General features: G+C 42.1%; 1 protein-coding gene across 1 annotated transcript in view; it reads right to left on the reverse strand.

The window, feature by feature from the left end:
* Nucleotides 1-464: 464 nt before the first annotated feature.
* The window catches only part of LOC122803235 (FHF complex subunit HOOK interacting protein 1B-like), a 538,521-nt gene continuing 521,252 nt past the window's right edge, over nt 465-17,733 (reverse strand). The window contains exon 9 of the mRNA XM_044072834.1: nt 465-4,081. Coding sequence (XP_043928769.1) covers nt 3,786-4,081 — 296 coding nt within the window. The 3' untranslated portion in view covers nt 465-3,785. The remainder of the gene's footprint in view (nt 4,082-17,733) is intronic.

Here is a 17,733-nt window from a genome sequence, read left to right on the forward strand (position 1 = left end):
ACATCCAAATCAAAAAAAGAATGGCTTCTCCAGAAGAAAATTACAGTTTTGGAATGGCCCAGCCACAGCCCAGACCTAAATCCAATAGAAAATCTGTGGGGTGACCTGAAGAGGGCTGTGCACAAGAGATGCCCTCGTAATCTGACAGATTTGGAACGCTTCTGCAGGGAAGAGTGGGCAAATATTACCAAGTCAAGATGTGCCATGCTGATAGACTCCTATCCAAGAAGACTGAATGCTATAATTAAATCAAAAGGTGCTTCAACAAAGTATTAGTTTAAAAGTGTGCACACTTATGCAACCAGCTTATTGTACATTTTTTATATTTTTCCCCTAACAGATTTGTTTGTTTTTCAATTGAATTGTACAGGTTATAGGTCACATTAAAGGTTGGAAAAGTTTTGAAATTATTTATTGTGGCCTCATTTTTTATATCACAAAAACCTGGCATTTTAACAAGGGTGTTTAAACTTTTTATATCCACTGTACACACACACACACATTTTTTAATTACATTTGTTCTAGTGTTTTACTTGAAGTTTTACTCTGGAGTTTTTCTCTCTGGGCATCTGCTGAAAATGGGTATTTATTTCCTAGTCAGACTTTCCTGGAAAATAAAAGTCAATGTATAAATAAAAAAATATGTCATACAGATTTAAGAGTAATGGGAAGGCACTTGCCTGACAGCATTTACTGTACCAAAATAAAACAATCGAAAATTAGATTGTGTCATTTTTTCCAAAACAAAGATGGTACTACGCTTAATGTGAAATGCAAACACATGCATGAAAGAAAAAAAAAATAGAAAAAGGCCTCTTGTTTTATGGTGCAATTCCGGCACTGCAGCTACACTCAATGTTCCTGTTCATTACATTCAAAGCTGTTCTTTACATTCTACAAAAAAGTTGTTCATTGCGACTTTAATCAAACAGAACTTGCAATGCGAGCCACTCTGACACCTCAGTAGCTGGAACATGTGGTTGTTTTTAAAACAAATTTGATGACACATCTTACTAGCCCTACTGCACACTGAACAGTGGAAGGAGTAAATTGGATTATAAAACTGACTTTTTTCCAAGTTAAGGGTGACTTTTCAAGATGTACTCTTGAAGACAGCATAAGCTAGGATCCCTCTGGAGGGCAACACAGCATGAAATAAAACCGTCTTATAGAGTAACAATGCGGCTTGTTCCACGTGCCAACCACTGTAAGTATACTTTTGTGTGTTCACACATACTGTTACGTTAACATACGTGTTTGTGTGTGTGCATATATACATGTACATATACCACCTATACAGATATATGAGTACATGTTGATTTACCCTAATGCACAAGCACTGAAACACAGGTGATCAATGTCATTTCAAAAATTATCTAAAAAAAACTAAATAATTGGAAGAAAAAAAAAAGATTGAAAAGGAAACTGGTTTCCTTTTGGGCTTGGTAAACTAAAATACTACCACTAAATTTAGATACTCTATCTGATCAGAGGCAGTGTTGCAGAAACATGTTTTTTACAGGTGTAGTGTTGGTCTAAGAGGCACAGGTAAGGTTAAGGTTATCAGGCATTTGCAGGGATGGGGGGGCAACCACACCCCCACTATTTTGCATATGCTACCTCTGACACTGCCATAACATGGGGAAAAAAGAACACTTCAAGACATAATCTTGGACTTGACACATGCATCCCATTATTCTGGGAGATACACTTACAAATCTTGGAAATCAACACTGTTGCCTAAACACACTCAAAATACATATTTATATATGCATTTGTCCACTATACCTGAACAAAAAAGGCACCTATAACAATACACCAGCAAAATCTAATCGTGTATTTAACAAACGCATACATCAGGCTTGCAGAACATTTATTGTCACTACCCTTGTACAGCAACAGCACCCCTGAAAGGGCATTTTATGCTGTAACAGTGAGATCTGCTAGAAGTCTGTGGGCTTCGTTTTTTGCACAGATATCTGACTATTCTTTACCTTGTACAGTATTTAACATTAACAAAATATTAGAACTTGCAAAGAAGGTGCTTCAAACAGTAGTAAGAATACACTACACTTGCTTGTGTATTTTATATACTAGTAAATTTCAGTATTAAATATGTTTAACATGTCATGACACGATATGGGAAAAATGCATCTTCCAAAAAAAAAAACAAGATGTGTTAATGGCTGCCTTACAAAGCACCACCATTATTATCAGAGTAAGATGTAAAGACGCAGCGGACAGCAGATATTCACCTCCGTCATCAGGCGAGTAGTGCACTCTGCACATGTCCATTCTTGGGCAAATACTTGCACTGTGACATTCACAAGCATTTTCACTTCTAGGAAGGCGTTCTGTACTGTGAAACTTGGATGCATTTATATTTCTACAATGGTACTTAAAGTGACAGCTGTGCAAAACTATTTGGAAGCAGATTTTACATCATGACTCTCATGGTGGTCCTGCTGTGCTTTAAAAAAATACTACTAGGTTTATCCAGTGACAAAACGCCAAAAAGCAACATAAACTACTTCATGTGCATATAAGACAAGACACACACGTACAGACACTGAGTGGAGAACATGAAAAATGCCAGGCAGATGTCACTTCATGTGAAGCTGTAGGGGGACGCAGGATGGTAAGGTTTAAAGTTAAGTGGACCTGGGGCAAGCTTAATAAATACTGTTATGTCTGAACAATGTATGTCTGACGCATGGAAAAGAGCAATGCATGCTATGCATCTGTAGATGATAAACTGCCAAGACACCAAGACAGTGGGGTCAGCACAAATTAAAGACACACTGTAACATAAAACGAAGGTCACACATTCCCTGGTGCACTCCTTACATATCAAGGTGTGCATTCCACATTGAATGTGCATTTACACACAAAACATTAATGTAGTCTCACATCTCAACACAAATGCACACATTCTCATACATATGAATTTGAAACTCAAGTCTTAAAAGCCACAATAACATGGCCGTAGCTGTAAAGATTCAGAAATACAGAATACATAATATATTGCAACATGTTTATAAAACATTCATTTCTAATAAATTAATTTAAAAAAGCTGTTTTCTCTGTGAAGGGAACCCACTTCTAGATCCTGCACAGCGGGGTACCCTGAATTTTTAATGCAATGTTAGGACAATCGTCCTACCAGTTAAAAACAAGAATTAACGTAAAATGAAACATTCGAACCAGTATCTTTGAAAATGAAGCTGATCTGCACTTAAGTATGAGATGTTCCTGCTAGGCAGGTGTTTTCAGTACACCTGAGATGACAGATCCTGAAAGGAAGGCAGGTGGCATTAGCCTAGACGCTGGGGCCCAGTTTACGATGCCCTTGTCACTGGTCTCTAACATAAAGCAACACATGTCTATTAACTTACTTAAAGCTCTGATGGTACATGGGAGTCCTCTGATTGCACTTTGCCCTTTCAAAAAGTTGTAGCATCTCACTCCCTTTCACTACCCCACCCAGAGGGGTCTGTTCTAATTTACATTCATTTCACTAAGACAGTTCAGAGCTCTAAGAAAGGGTGACCTGCACCCCTAGATTAACGACACCTGTGAATGACTATGTAATAACGCAGGTAGCAGATATGGCTGAATATGAGTATGGTAATTAACCCGTTAACCATTACCATGCTATCACAGATGTAGAAAAGCCTTCTCTATGTTAATGGATGGTGAAAATCTTCCTTTGCAGAGGGACCAATAATGCAATGATCCAGTTTCCTGTAGCTCTAGCCTTTGGAAGTTGCTCCTTTTTTTTCTCTTCATTCCTCTATATCCTCCAAAAGGTATGGTGAGGTGACAGCATGTTCCTGTGAAATGGCTGCTAACTCCTTGAGGAACTCTGTGAAAATAACAGCACAGTACACTGCATTTTTTACCCGCAATGCATCATTCTGCTTCTCTGCAGAGGTCTTGAATATGGAGCTGCCAGTCAGGGCATGTAGAACCTGTCCATCTCTGACGTGCTGCAATGCAAGCTGTGCTGCCTGACGTGCTCTAGTAGGGCTGTTGGTGTGGCGTAGGATCAGTTCGCCAAGTGATGGCTTCCGACTCTTCACTAGAAGAAACAGAAGTACTGCACTTAATTATGGATAAAACAGCTGTAGCCACAAAGTTTCAAGAGAATTAAATACCATTAAACACACTTAATATTTAATTAAATACACATCTGAACTCAAGCACATTTACCTATATACTTACTCCAACATTTAGTACCGCAAATTCAGCAAATATTCATCAATTAATGAAAATGCACCGCACACACGTATTATATACATATATATATATATATATATGTATATATATATATACACACACACACACACACACACACACACACACACACACACACACACACACACACACACATATTGGGTGCTTTTTCTGACCTTTAACTCCATTATCCATCTGTCCCATTTGTTCCCTGTCAGACAGGAAGAAAATCATGGAAGGCCATTACTCAGGGAACAGTCAGTGTTTTACCTGCTCCTACTCCCACCTCCTTGCACAGTAGCCTGATATGGATGGATCTCATAAAGTACAGTTGTGTACACCTACCATAAATGTAGATGTTCGAGTGTCTTCACTGTTGCAGTCATGACTGTAGGGTTCTCCCCTTCCGGCAGGCAGCCCTCGGTCGGCCAGAATCCCAAAGTCTGGGTCCGGCGTCGGCTGTTCAACCATGCTCCCTGACGTCAGAGCGCCAGGAGTACAAAACTGACAGCCGACACCATCTTCTCCAGTTTTTCTTGTCCCAGATGTCAGGAGTCCAAAAATGAAAAAGGTCCCCTAACCTTTGCAAATACACCTCAGAAGAATGGTGAAATAAGGAACTACACAAAAGTAAAAATAAGAGGGGACAGGAGGGAGGGAAACCCAGACTGCAACAGTGAAGACACTCGAACATCTACATTTATGGCAGGTGTACACAACTGTACTATGTTCATCGTGTTTCACTGTTGCAGTCATGACTGTAGGGTAGAATCCCAAAGCTGAAAGAAAGGGAGGTGGTCATAAAGAAGAAGGGGCAGCTAAAAGGCCCTGCAAGACTGCAGAGGCAAAGCCTGCCCTAGACTTAGAGAGGTAGATTGTAGTGCTTAGAAAAAGTATGCACTGAACTCCAAGTTGCAACTTCCAAAATGTCTGTGGTAGGAACTCCCCTGAGGAAGGCCGCAGAAGTGGCAGCAGCTCTGGTGGAATGAGTCCGTATACTCCCTGGGATTTGCTTTCCATGGTGTGAATAACAAAATCTGATTCCATGAGCAATCCATTTAGAAATGGTCTGTTTTGAAATGGCTTTACCTTGGGAACTTGAAGCATAAGAAACTTTTAGTTATGTACTTACCATAACTTTAGATGTATGGGATCCATCTCGCCTACATTCATAACTGATGGGTTCGGAGCCGATCCGTCGGCTCCGACTTGGCCACTATACACTAGAACGAAGTCTCTCATTGGCTGGGCTCCCCCTTATCCCATAATGCACCACACCTGCTTCCCCAGATCTTGTTTGTTTGCTTTCATACATGCATACAGGTACAGAAAAACATACCAATAACTGTAACCAACTAGAGCCCTTCCAGAGGAGAGCTCAGCAAGAGCAATATTTCCTCCAAATCCAAAAGGTAGGGGGAAGGAGGGTGGGTATGTAATGTAATGAGTAGACGGATCCCATACATCCAAAGTTATGGTAAGTACATAACTAAAAGATGTAATGGGATCCTATCTCGCCTACATTCATAACTGATGGGACAGCGTCCCTAGCACCTAAAACCCCCCAGTGGCTCACTGGAACACACTCCTGAGAACTGCGGAACCAAACTAAGCTCTGCCTCGGGAAGCCACATCAACCTTGTAATGAGAAATGAAGGTGTGCGGAGAAGACCAACTAGCAGCCGCACAAATATCATCTATTGAAACTTTGGAGTGAAAAGCTACAGAGGTGGCCATAGCCCAGGTAGAATGAGCTTTGAGTGGGAAAGGCAACTCTCTGCCTGACTGGGAATAAATGAAAGAGATGCAATCCTTAATCCATTTGGCAATGGTGGGTTTGGCAACTGGTAGACCTAACCTATTCTCCGCAAAGGACACAAACAGTTGGTTAGATTTTCGTGTCTGAGTGGTCCTATCTTAAAACGCAGTTGCCTGTGAACATCCAACTGGTGGAAGGTATATTCTGCTCTATTAGAGAAATTTGGAAAAAAAACTGGGAGCTCCAATGATTGCTGAAAGCATAAAGGGGATGCTACCTTAGGCAAAAAGGATGGATTCAATCTAAGGGAAACTCTGTCTTTGTGAAAAATCAGATAAGGAGGGGAAGAACAGAGAGCCTGAAGCTCTGAAACCCGCTTAGCAGAAGTTATTGCCACTAGAAAGGCAGTTTTCCACGACAGAAATTTTATATCACAAGAGGCTGCCGGCTCAAAGGGACGGGCAGTTAAAGAGGCCAGAACCAAATTTAAGTCCCAAGGGGGCACAGGATGAGCCATAGGAGGTCTGAGGAGCCAGGCTCCCCAAGAAAGGACTTGCAAAGTCTGTTAGCCATTAATGAAGGCTCTATAGCAACATGAAAATTAGATATAGCCGCCAGTTGAACTTTAATTGTGGAGACTAAAGAGCCTGAATGAAACAATGAAGCCAGAAATTCCAAGACCTGCGGAACTGGGGCCGTAAGAAGATCAATGCCTCACTGCTGGGCCCAACAAACAAACCTTTTCCATTTGCTGGAATACAGCTTAACGGTGGACGGCTTGTGGGAAGAGGACAAGATGTGCATCACTTCTGAAGAAAGAGAGAGATCTCTAACTAAGGATGGAAGTGGAGTAACCAAGCAGCCAGTCGCAACGACCGGAGGGACGGATGAGAGTGTCCCGACTGATGAGACAACAGGTCCGGCACTGGGTCCAGGATCCAGGGACCCTGTACCACATGCTTCTGAAGGAATGGGAACCAAACCTGACGGGGCCAATGTGGGGCGACCAAAATCATGTGGCACCTGACAGGAAGAGCCTTCTGAATCACCCTCGGGAGAAGGGGAATCGGGGGGAAGGCATAAAGCAGACCCGGGGGCCAATTGTGGGCTAGAGCGTCCCTGGGAGACTGCCCCTGAGAGGGAGTCAGAGTGAAGTACTCTCTGCACTTCGCATTGCTGGGGCTGGCGAACAAGTCGCAACAAGGGAGACCCCATTTTGCGAAGATCTGCGCAGCCACTCTGTTGTTGAGAGACCACTCGTGGGGCAACAGGAGAGTCCTGCTGAGCCTGTCTGCAATCACATTGGCTTTTCCCGGAATGTGTGTGGCTACTAAGAAACGTCGAGAGGCTATGGCCCAGCGCCATACTCTCATGGCCTCCCTGCAAAGGGGGTAGGACCTGGCTCTGCCCTGCTTGTTTATGTGCCAAACTACCGACATGTTGTCGGATAGAATCGCAATAGTACCTTGGGGGAGAGCAAAATGAAGTGCTTGTAAAACCAGAAGCACCGCTCTCATTTCCAGGATATTGATGTAAAGGTGTGCTTCGCAATCCTGCCAAGTGCCTTGGACAGACCTGTCCAGATAATGACCCCCCCACCCTATCTGGGAGGTGTCCGTGGTCACTGTGGCAACAGGGGGCTGAAGGGACGCCCCGGTCCAGGTTGGACCGACATAGCCACCAACGGAGGTCCCGACGACAACTGTTCGTAATCAGAACCGGGTGGTTCAGGGGAAGTTCTTGGTACGACCATTGAACCGATAATAGCCATTGCAGCACCCGCATGTGCAGCCTGGCTAACGGTACTAAGAGGATAGTTGCAGCCATCGTGCCCAATAACTGAAGAATCTGACTGGCAGGAACTCGAGATTTGGGTAACAAAATTAGAACCTGTGATTGTAGAACCTGAATTCTTTCTGATGGCAAAAATGCCTGCATCCTTTTTGCGTCTAACTCTGCACCTATAAAGGTGATACGCTGAGATGGCCGCAGCACAGATTTTTTCCAATTGAAAGTGATTCCCAGCGAGAGACCCAAAGTTACTGTGGCCATCAGCGCTCGAATCAGTAGATGCTTGGAGGTGGCAGTGAGGAGCCAGTCGTCGAGATAGGGAAACACTTGGAATCCTAGACTTCTCAAGTGAGCTGTCACCACTGCCAGACACTTGGTAAACACCCTGGGGGCTGTGGTGAGACCAAAGGGCAGTGCACGAAACTGGAAATGACTGGTTCCTAGGCGGAAGCGTAAATGACTCCTGGACTCTTGACATATCAAAATGTGACAGTAAGCGTCCTTGAGGTCTATGGAGCATATCCAGACATCCTTCTCCAATAACGGGAGAATGGACTGAAGGGTGACCATCTGGAACTTGGACTTCTTTACAAAACGATTTAAAGAGCTGACAGAAACCCTAGCAAAAAAGACCAAAAGGTCAAGAAAATACACTTAGCTCCAGCCAAGTCGAGACCACGTCCGGCTTGAAAAGCGGCAAACGAGATCTGGGGAAGCAGGCATGGTGCATTCTGGGATAAGGGGTAGCCCAGCCAATGAGAGACTTTGTTCTAGTGTATAGTGGCCGAGTCGGAGCCGACGGATCAGCTCCAAACCCATCAGTTATGAATGTAGGCGAGATAGGATCCCATTACATCAAACAATTGTTCTGATTTTCTGATGTCCTTGGTTCTGTCCAGGTAAAAACGTAGTTGTCTGTGTACATCCAAGGAATGTAAGATCCTTTCCCTTTATTTTGAGGAGTGGGGAAAAAGGTTGGCAAGTGGATAGTTTGATTTAAAGCCACTTTGGAAACCACCTTAGGCATGAAGGTAGGATTAGTCCTCAAAGATACCCTGTCTTGATGAAAAATAATATAAGGTTCCACAGCCATAAGAGCTTGTAACTCTGAAACTCTCCTGGCAGAGGTTAGGGCTAACAAGATAGCTGTCTTCCAAGATAAAAACTTGATGTCAGAAGAAGCAGCAGGCTCAAAAGGAGGCAAGGTTAGTTTTTCCAAAACATAGTTGAGATCCCAAGCAGGAATGGGAGGAGATCTAGGAGGTCTTAAGTTCTTAGCTCCTCTGAGAAACTGTCTCATGAGCTGGTGGGAAAAGATGGGAGGGTCTGTATTATAATGAGCAGAAATAGCAGAGGCATGTATCTTAATGGAAGAGAAAGAGAGACCCTTATGTAAGAGATCTATCAAGTAAAGTAAAATTAAGGTAATGTTAGGAAGAAGAGGATCAGAATCCTGAGCCTGCATCCAGGAACAAAATCTTTTCCATTTTCCTGCATAAGATTTTCTAGTGCTAGGACGTCTGGCTTCTAAAATGACATCCATAACCTGCTTGGGTAGGAAAGAAGAAATCAAAGGCCCTGGATTAACCAGGCCGCCAGGCTGAGAGTTCTGACATGAGAGTGTAGAACCTGACCCTGATGTTGGGACAGAAGGTTCGGAGACTGAGGTAAAACCCAAGGGGGCTCCAGACATAGGTTTTTTAGAGTTGGATACCAAAACTGTCGAGGCCAATTTGGAGCCAGCAAGATTATCATCTTGGGCTTGTCCTGTTTTATCTTCAGTAAGACCCGCGGAAGAAGAGGAAGAGGCGGAAAGGCATATCCCGAGAGGTTCCTCCAACTGAATGACAGGGCATCCACTTTCCAAGCTTCCCTGTGGAAAGTCCTGGTGCAAAAATTCTGTAGTTGATGATTGAGATGGGATGCAAAGAGGTCTATGTGAGGACATCCCCAGACTGCTGTTATCATCCTGAATATTTTGGTGTCCAGCATCCATTCGTGTGGATCCGAAAGGTTTCTGCTCAGACTGTCTGCCAGGAAGTTTTGTTTCCCTGGTAGAAACTGAGCTTGAAGATCCAGAATGCAAGCTAGAGCTGTGTTCCATAGATCCATGGCTAGTCTGCAAAGGGGGTAGGAATGAGATCCCCCTTGCTTGTTTATGTACCACATAACTGTGGTGTTGTCTGTCCATATTAATAGTTGTCCTAGTTGTAAAAGATTCCTGAAGGCCAACAGAGCTTTCTGAACGGCTAACATTTCCTTTAAATTGATATGCAGGTGCTTCTGATCCTTTGTCCAAAGGCCCTGCAGACAGTTGCCCTGAAAATGGGCTCCCCAAGCATAATCCGAGGTGTCCGTGGTTAGAATCTGAGTGGCAGGAGGCAGACGGAAGGGTTTCCCTTTGTTTAGAGCACATGCCCTGGACCACCAAAGAAATTCCTTTTGAAGGCAAGGAAGGACGGAGATCAGTATGTCTAAACTGTGGCAATGCTGAGACCATACACTTTTTAGGTACCACTGTATTTTCCTCATGTGTAGTCTTGCATATAGTACGAGAAGGATGCAGGAGGCCATGTAACCCAAAGCCTGCAGGAATTTCCTTGCAGATAGTTGAGTTAAAGTTGCCAAGGTTTTGAAAGTTGAAGCCAGCTGTAATTGTTTTTTGGATGTCAGAAATGCCATCTGGGTTGTGGTGTTTAGAACAGCACCCAGAAAAGTTATCTGATGTGACGGTGTCAAATTTGACTTTTTTATGTTTACAGAGAATCCCAGGAACTTGAGGAGGTTCTGTACAAATTCTAGATGCTGGAGTAAGACATCCTTGCTGTCTGCCTGAATTAGACAATCGTCCAGCTAAGGGTAAATTTGAATTCCCTTGAGTCTGCAGTAAGCTACTACTTGGGCCAGGCATTTGGTGAAGACCCTGGGCGCAGTAGACAATCCAAAGGGCAGTGCACAGAATTGAAAGTGCCTCGATCCGGCCTTGAACCTGAGGTATTTTCTGCGATCCTGCCTGATGGGAATGTGTAAATATGCCTCCTTTAAATCCAAAGTTACCATCCATGCATCTTTGGACAGCATTGGAAGTAGCTGCTGTAGAGTAAACATCTTGAATTTTGGAATCTCTAGAAAGGTGTTCAAGACCGATAGATCCAGAATGGGTCTCCATGAATTTTGCTTCCTGGGGACTAGAAAGAGCCTTGAGTAAAAACCTTTTCCCATCTCTGAAAGTGGAACCAGTTCTATGGCATTCATAGCCAAAAGAGTTTCCACCTGGTTTAAGGCCTCCATCCATTGATGGTTTGGAAGGTCTGGCCATCCGCTTGGCCTTGGCAAGGTGTGAAAATGGAATTTGTAACCTCTTAAAACCACATCCAAAACCCACTTGTCTTGGGTTATTTGAGTCCAATTTTGATAAAAAAGAGAGAGTTTTCCTCCGAGAGGGGCTTCCAGGCAAGAAGTTCCTGTAGCCCAACAGAGGGAGTCATTGAGTTTGTTTCCTTTGAGTTTGTGACCTGTCCTCTCCTCCCCTAGGGGTGGAAGCAGTCCACTGTCTTGGTCTATAAGAAGCTTGTGTTTGAGGCCTTCCTCTGGAGCGTCTATATCTACCCCTCTGAGGCCTGTCTGAAGTGGGAAAGGACCAATTTTTTGAATGCCAATTCCTGCTAAATCTAGGTGGCTGTACTTGTAAGAAATCTTTAACAGTTTGCATGGATTTCGCCTTATCCTCCATCTTTTTAATCACCTCTTCAGCTTTTGATCCAAACAAAACATTATGCTGAACAGCAGCATCCAATAATTTAGCCTTTACTTGTTCAGGCAAATTTTGTTCCTTTAGCCATGCATGCCTTCTAATGACTGTGCCGGAGGCAGCAGCCCTACAAGAAGCCTCCAAGGCATCAAATCTGCAATGTAAACCATGCTTCCCAACTTGTTCAGTGGCATGCAGTAAGTCATGAAATTCCTTATCATCTGCACAGGCAGAAATGGAAGTAAGCTTTTGTTTTAAAACAGACAAGAGAAACTGCTGGTATTTCAGCATATGAAACTGACAGTTTAAAGCCCTAATGGACAAAGTAGCAGAAGTGTACACTTTTTTGCCCCATCTTTCTAAGAATCGAGAATCCTTTTCAGTAGGAATGGGATTTTTGGCAGAAGCAGCCTTAACTCCCTTAGGACCCTGAGAAATGGTTTCAGGGTCAGCAGAAGGGTTCTTATATAAACACTGGTGGGAATCAGGAACCCTGTAATATCTATCAGACTTAACAGGAGTAGGAGGAAAAGAGTCAGCGGTTAAGTTAGCCTCCGAAAAGGCATCATCCACAATATCCAAAACAGGAGGAATAGCCAGGGGTCTATGTTGGGGAAGAAGAAGAAAATCCCTCAGTCTTTTCTTAGATTCCGAATACTCCTGTCCTTCCCAGTGGAAATGTTCCCTCATTTAATGCAAAGTTTCCCCAAAAGAGAAATCCTCAGGGGGAGAAGCTGAAGGAATGGATTCCTCAGCATCAGAATCCTCATAAGGAGGGAAAGAATATTCCTGGTCAGAAGAAGAAACTGAGGAAACAGAAGCCTGATCAGAGGAATCATAATAAACATCCTGCCTTGGCCTTTTATCTGGAGGGGGATGTGAACCCCTAATCATAGTAAGTAAATCCTCCGCCATCTTGAGTAACTGTTTCTGTGACTTGGGAGCCGGTTCAGAAGAGGCCTGTGTTGCAGTCTTTGATTTAGAAGGAGTCTTTGCCTTTGTCTTTGGCTTTGCCTTTATTAGAAGCTGAGTAGGCCTGAAAACCCCTTCAGAAGCCGGTACCTGCACAGTGGCTCCGGACCCATCCGAAGGAGCATTGTCCGAAGGTCTTGCAATAGAAATATTTAAAGGCCTGGTTGGCTCCTCATGAGAGTCCGTTTCGGCCATCGGTTCTGAAATGGCCGACGACAGGGGCTGCAAAAGCGCCTCACTGATGACGGCCGAACCTGAAGCTGGCTCCACTTGTGTGCTATCATCAGATTTGGACCTCGGAGGCCTGTCTTTATCCTTGCGACGTTTGTGAACTCCGGTAGCGGGAACCGTATCAGACGACATTTTGTAGTTAAAGCGCCTACCGAAGTAATGAAAAGCAAAATCGTACCTTCGCTTAATTGTACGTTGATTGAATCTAGCACAAAACTGACAACTAGCTACGTCGTGGTCAGGGCCTAAGCAAGGAATACAGTAAGAATGAAAATCCTTATGAGGTATTTGCTTCCCACATGAAATACAATTATTAACTTTTTCTGACATCGGAGTGGAGCAAGAAAAAAGTTTCCCCAATGGGGTACTTAGCTTTGAGTGGAGAAGAAAATCTTCGGACTGAAGTTTATCAGGAAAAATCTGCAGGAGTCAGCCGATCGGCACTTGCGAACTGCTATCACCGCACGGCAAGAAAGACTGGAGAAGATGGCGTCGGCTGTCAGCTTTGTACTCCTGGCACTCTGACGTCAGGGAGCATGGTTGAACAGCTGACGCCGGACCCAGACTTTGGGATTCTGGCCGACCGAGGGCTGCCTGCTGGCAGGGGAGAACCCTACAGTCATGACTGCAACAGTGAAACATGATGAACATCGGCATCCAACTGACTCATGCCTGCTTCCAAGCACAAGCTGGACTACAGCTAATATGTAGAAATGCACACCTTGGCCCTTGCTGCTGCATGACACAACACCCACCTTGATCAGCCAGTGGGTCAGGCTACCCCTTCCCAATGAAGACTGGTAAGCTGATCCCCTTACTCTAATCCTCCCTAACTTGCTTCTCTGACATCCAATCTGCTACTCAATCCTGGGTCCACAGTCAAGGCTTTGCCTCCGTGCACCAAGAAGCCAGCTATAAATTGTAACATATCAGGTGTACTAAACCTTAAAGCACCAATAAAGGGAGACTCTGAAAAACATTTTTACTATTGCCTATAAGTTCTTTACAATTTTAATATCCCTGTAACTCTACTAGTAGTTTATTTTACTCTAACCCAATAATTTCCTTATGAGGGTGGACATACAATTATTTTTTTCTGGCTAAGCAGTTGCTCTATGTACCGTACTGTCCTCAGAAGATGAGGCTATAATACTGCATCCCTTTTCTTATGCAGGATATTGTTTTCATTTACAAAGAACACCAGGACTCAGAATCCTCACAGAGACAACTTTGTCCAGTAATGAAGAACACCAGAACTCAGAATCCTCACAGAGACAACTTTGTCCAGTAATGAAGAACACCAGGACTCAGAATCCTCACAGAGACAACTTTGTCCAGTAATGAAGAACACCAGGACTCAGAATCCTCACAGAGACAACTTTGTCCAGTAATGAAGAACACCAGGACTCAGAATCCTCACAGAGACAACTCTGTCCAGTAATGAAGAACACCAGGACTCGGAATCCTCACAGAGACAACTTTGTCCAGTAATGAAGAACACCAGTACTCAGAATCCTCACAGAGACAACTTTGTCCAGTAATGAAGAACACCAGGACTCAGAATCCTCACAGAGACAACTTTGTCCAGTAATGCACTGTAGCACACTGTTGTGAGCCTTTTCATCATAAAAGAGTGTTTAAAAATCAGTTGTCCTCATTGATGCTCTCTCTGTTAGTGGTATCTTGTTCTGACACTTTACAGAGGAATAGCTGTGAATCCCTGAAGACTCAGTAGGTTTACAACCCATGCTGGAAAGAAACCAGGTAGCTGTAAATGACAGTACAAAACAGACAACTTCCTAGAGACTCAAGGATTATAAAACTAGTGGTGTGGAAAGAACAAAAGGTTACAAACTGCTATATGGGCATTTCTTAACCCTACAACCTTAAAACATGGGCAAAATGATCTTGTAGCCAGAAGACAAAGTCATAATGAATGTGCCAAGAAATTTCACCCAAATAAATTCACCCAAGTTGTACAATAAGGAATCTGAATGCCAATCTAACCTCAAGCTTTTAACTTACATGTGACAGTGTAGGAAACATTCTGTAATGAGAAAAATATGATGCATCGATAGTTAATGGGGTGTAGCTATTCTTTACTAACTACAACTGTCTTAGTAAAGCTTATAGAATTAGGATATCTTTAATGAAAATCCATGGACTTCCCCTCCAAGTAAATACCTTCTTGGCTGGAATGTATTGGAGAAAACTGTCAAAGGAACCAAGGTATTAGGAGCAGATAACTAGAAAGGTAATAGAATGGGAAGATGCAAAGAATTTATTTGGACTGCAGGTTAGACACTGCCTTCCCTATCAAGGACTGATATCAGAGAATAGGCAAACAGAAATAAATGGGGGCGGGGGTCCTACATGAAAGACAGGCACTGGTAGAGTTTTTAGTAGAATCTAGAACAGAAGCTGTCATTAAAAAAGGAATAATTAGTAGAAAATATAAAATATTGCATGATGCCTATAACAATAAATCTTAGGAGGTTACAAAGGATAGGGAAGAGAGACTGGATAAGCAATTCACACGGAAACAATGCGAATATATATCCATGTCTCCCAAATATGCAACATTTACAGGATTTAGGATTTTTGCTTAGAAATGTTTATATATATATATATATATATATATATATATATATATATATATATATTTCTATACCTCAAATAGACTCCACAGAATTTTTCCTCAGGTAGACAGCAAATGTTGGAGGTGTGACGGAGAAGAAAGAGGTAACTGGGAACATTTTTCTGAGAGTGCGGTCAGTTGGCGGACTTTAAGGATTCCCTGTGGGGTGCACTGTCAGAGATGCTGGGTGAGCAGACTGGTGTGACAAGGGAGATGATTTTTCTCAGCTATGATGCAGAATCAGAATTGCCTAGACATGGTAAGGCCTTGCTGTGTCTAATTATGGTGGCTGCCAAAAAAAAAACAATTACTTGAAAATGTAAATCAAAATCTAAACCAACTAGAAGCAGTGAATATAGTAATAGAGATAAAACAACTGGAATTGAGATCTTTAGAAAAGGGTAGGAGTAAACTACAAAGGAAAAATGGGGAATTGTGGGAGCAATACATACAGGGGAGGAATGAGGTTTAAAAGAATACAGGACTCAAATGAGCTGTGTAAGGTTTGACTGAAAATGATTGGGCAGATTATAAGTGTTGCATAATGTTTTCAATTGCATGTGTGTCAGTATGGTTTGCGATGTAAAATGCTTGCAACTAGGATTGTGTCGGTGTGGTTTGTTTTCATTTATATAAATGTATGATTGCCTATGCCGTAAATAATGGTTTAATAAAAGGACAGGAATTGATTAATTTATGTAATGTTGCTTAGGTTATAAGACATATAGCAATATATATGAAGTATAATGTTTGTACATGTGAACTTGACTACTTTTATATAAATGTAATTTGCCTATAGCACAAGTGATAATTCAATAAGGTGTTTAAAATATACTTACTTTTTCAACCATATGAAAGGAGATTTTCAAACTGTTTTTACTATTATGTCCAACACACAGCACCATTAGATTCCTCCAGGAATATTTTTCAGTTGCAGTGCTGTTGGAATGCCCATGTCATAATGTTCAACTTCCAAAGTCTTCATCTCACCAAACAGTGGTGGAGTCAGGATCATTCAAATTTAAATTTCCTTTTTATATCATTCGCTATAATCCAGATTATTTGCTTTCCCTATATTCCACTCCTCACTCACTCAGGAAATATCAGAGGGTCACCATAAACACTAGATTTTAACAATTATAGACCCATACCTATCCTCTTCCCACTTTCAAAAGTCTTTGACCACACATAGATGATATCTGCTCCAATAATCTACTTTCCAAAACAGCATGGTTTCAGACCTTATCACAGTATAACCATTCCCTTACTGCATTTTATTACCACTATAAATCAACTCAAAAATAATGACAAATGTGTCAACAGTGTTTTGAGACTTATCTAAATCATTCAACACAGTATCACATCAAGATTTACTCTCTGAACTTGCTTCCATCGGATTTTCTCAATACTCCCTTACATGGTCCCTTAACAATCTGTTTCACATAAAACAAGCTGTCAAAATGCCACAGGATTATTCCCCATTTCAACCTGTCACCATAGTCCCAACAAGGCTCATTCCTCAGACCACACCTTTTAACATCATTATAAATTAACTCCATACGGCCACAGCACACAAGCATTGCCCAAAACACCAATGATGCAACATTAATACAAGCAGCCCAAACTCATCTCCAAGAATTCACCCAAGCTACTTTCGCCTCTACAGAAACCTGCCTAAAAGAACGCATGCCTGCTCCTTAACCCTAACAAACCATAATTAATGCTATTAGCGGATTGGAGTTCCGCTGTGGCGACCCCTAACAGGGAAAAGCCGAAAGAAAAACAACAACCTCAAAACAATACAACACTCAAAAGCAATCTTTCCTAATTATGTCAGCAAACTCTAACACTGAAATAAATAACTGCACACAGTAAACTCCTAGGACTTGTCATTGATGAAAATCTCAAAACTGACTACTATATCTTACACATCATATAAAGGGCCAATCAAAAATTGGGCTCCCTACAAGCAGGAATTATTTTATATATAGTCAAAATTGCTTGTAATACTAGAATTAATAAGAACATCTTATGAATAACATGCATATGCACAAGGAATGGAATATCTACTGTGTATAATTAATAAAAGAGCTGTATCAGTAAGTTAAGAAATATATAAACATACTGTAATCTGTAATAGAGACCTGATGATTAAATACCTATTTGATTGGAGATTTTAGATATACAAGTTATACAGAATAAGATAGAATATTACTGAGCAAATAAAACAGAAACATATATTTAAACAAACTGCATTACATATATCTGTATATGGCAGAAATGTGAATGTACAAGGTCTCATATAATTTACAGAGAAAATAATAAAATCTGTGAAAATATCCTGAAATCTGAAGC

This window comes from Protopterus annectens, chromosome 5.part1 (genome assembly GCF_019279795.1).
Source record: "Protopterus annectens isolate FY-2018-M chromosome 5.part1, PAN1.0, whole genome shotgun sequence".
NCBI lineage: Eukaryota > Metazoa > Chordata > Ceratodontiformes > Protopteridae > Protopterus > Protopterus annectens.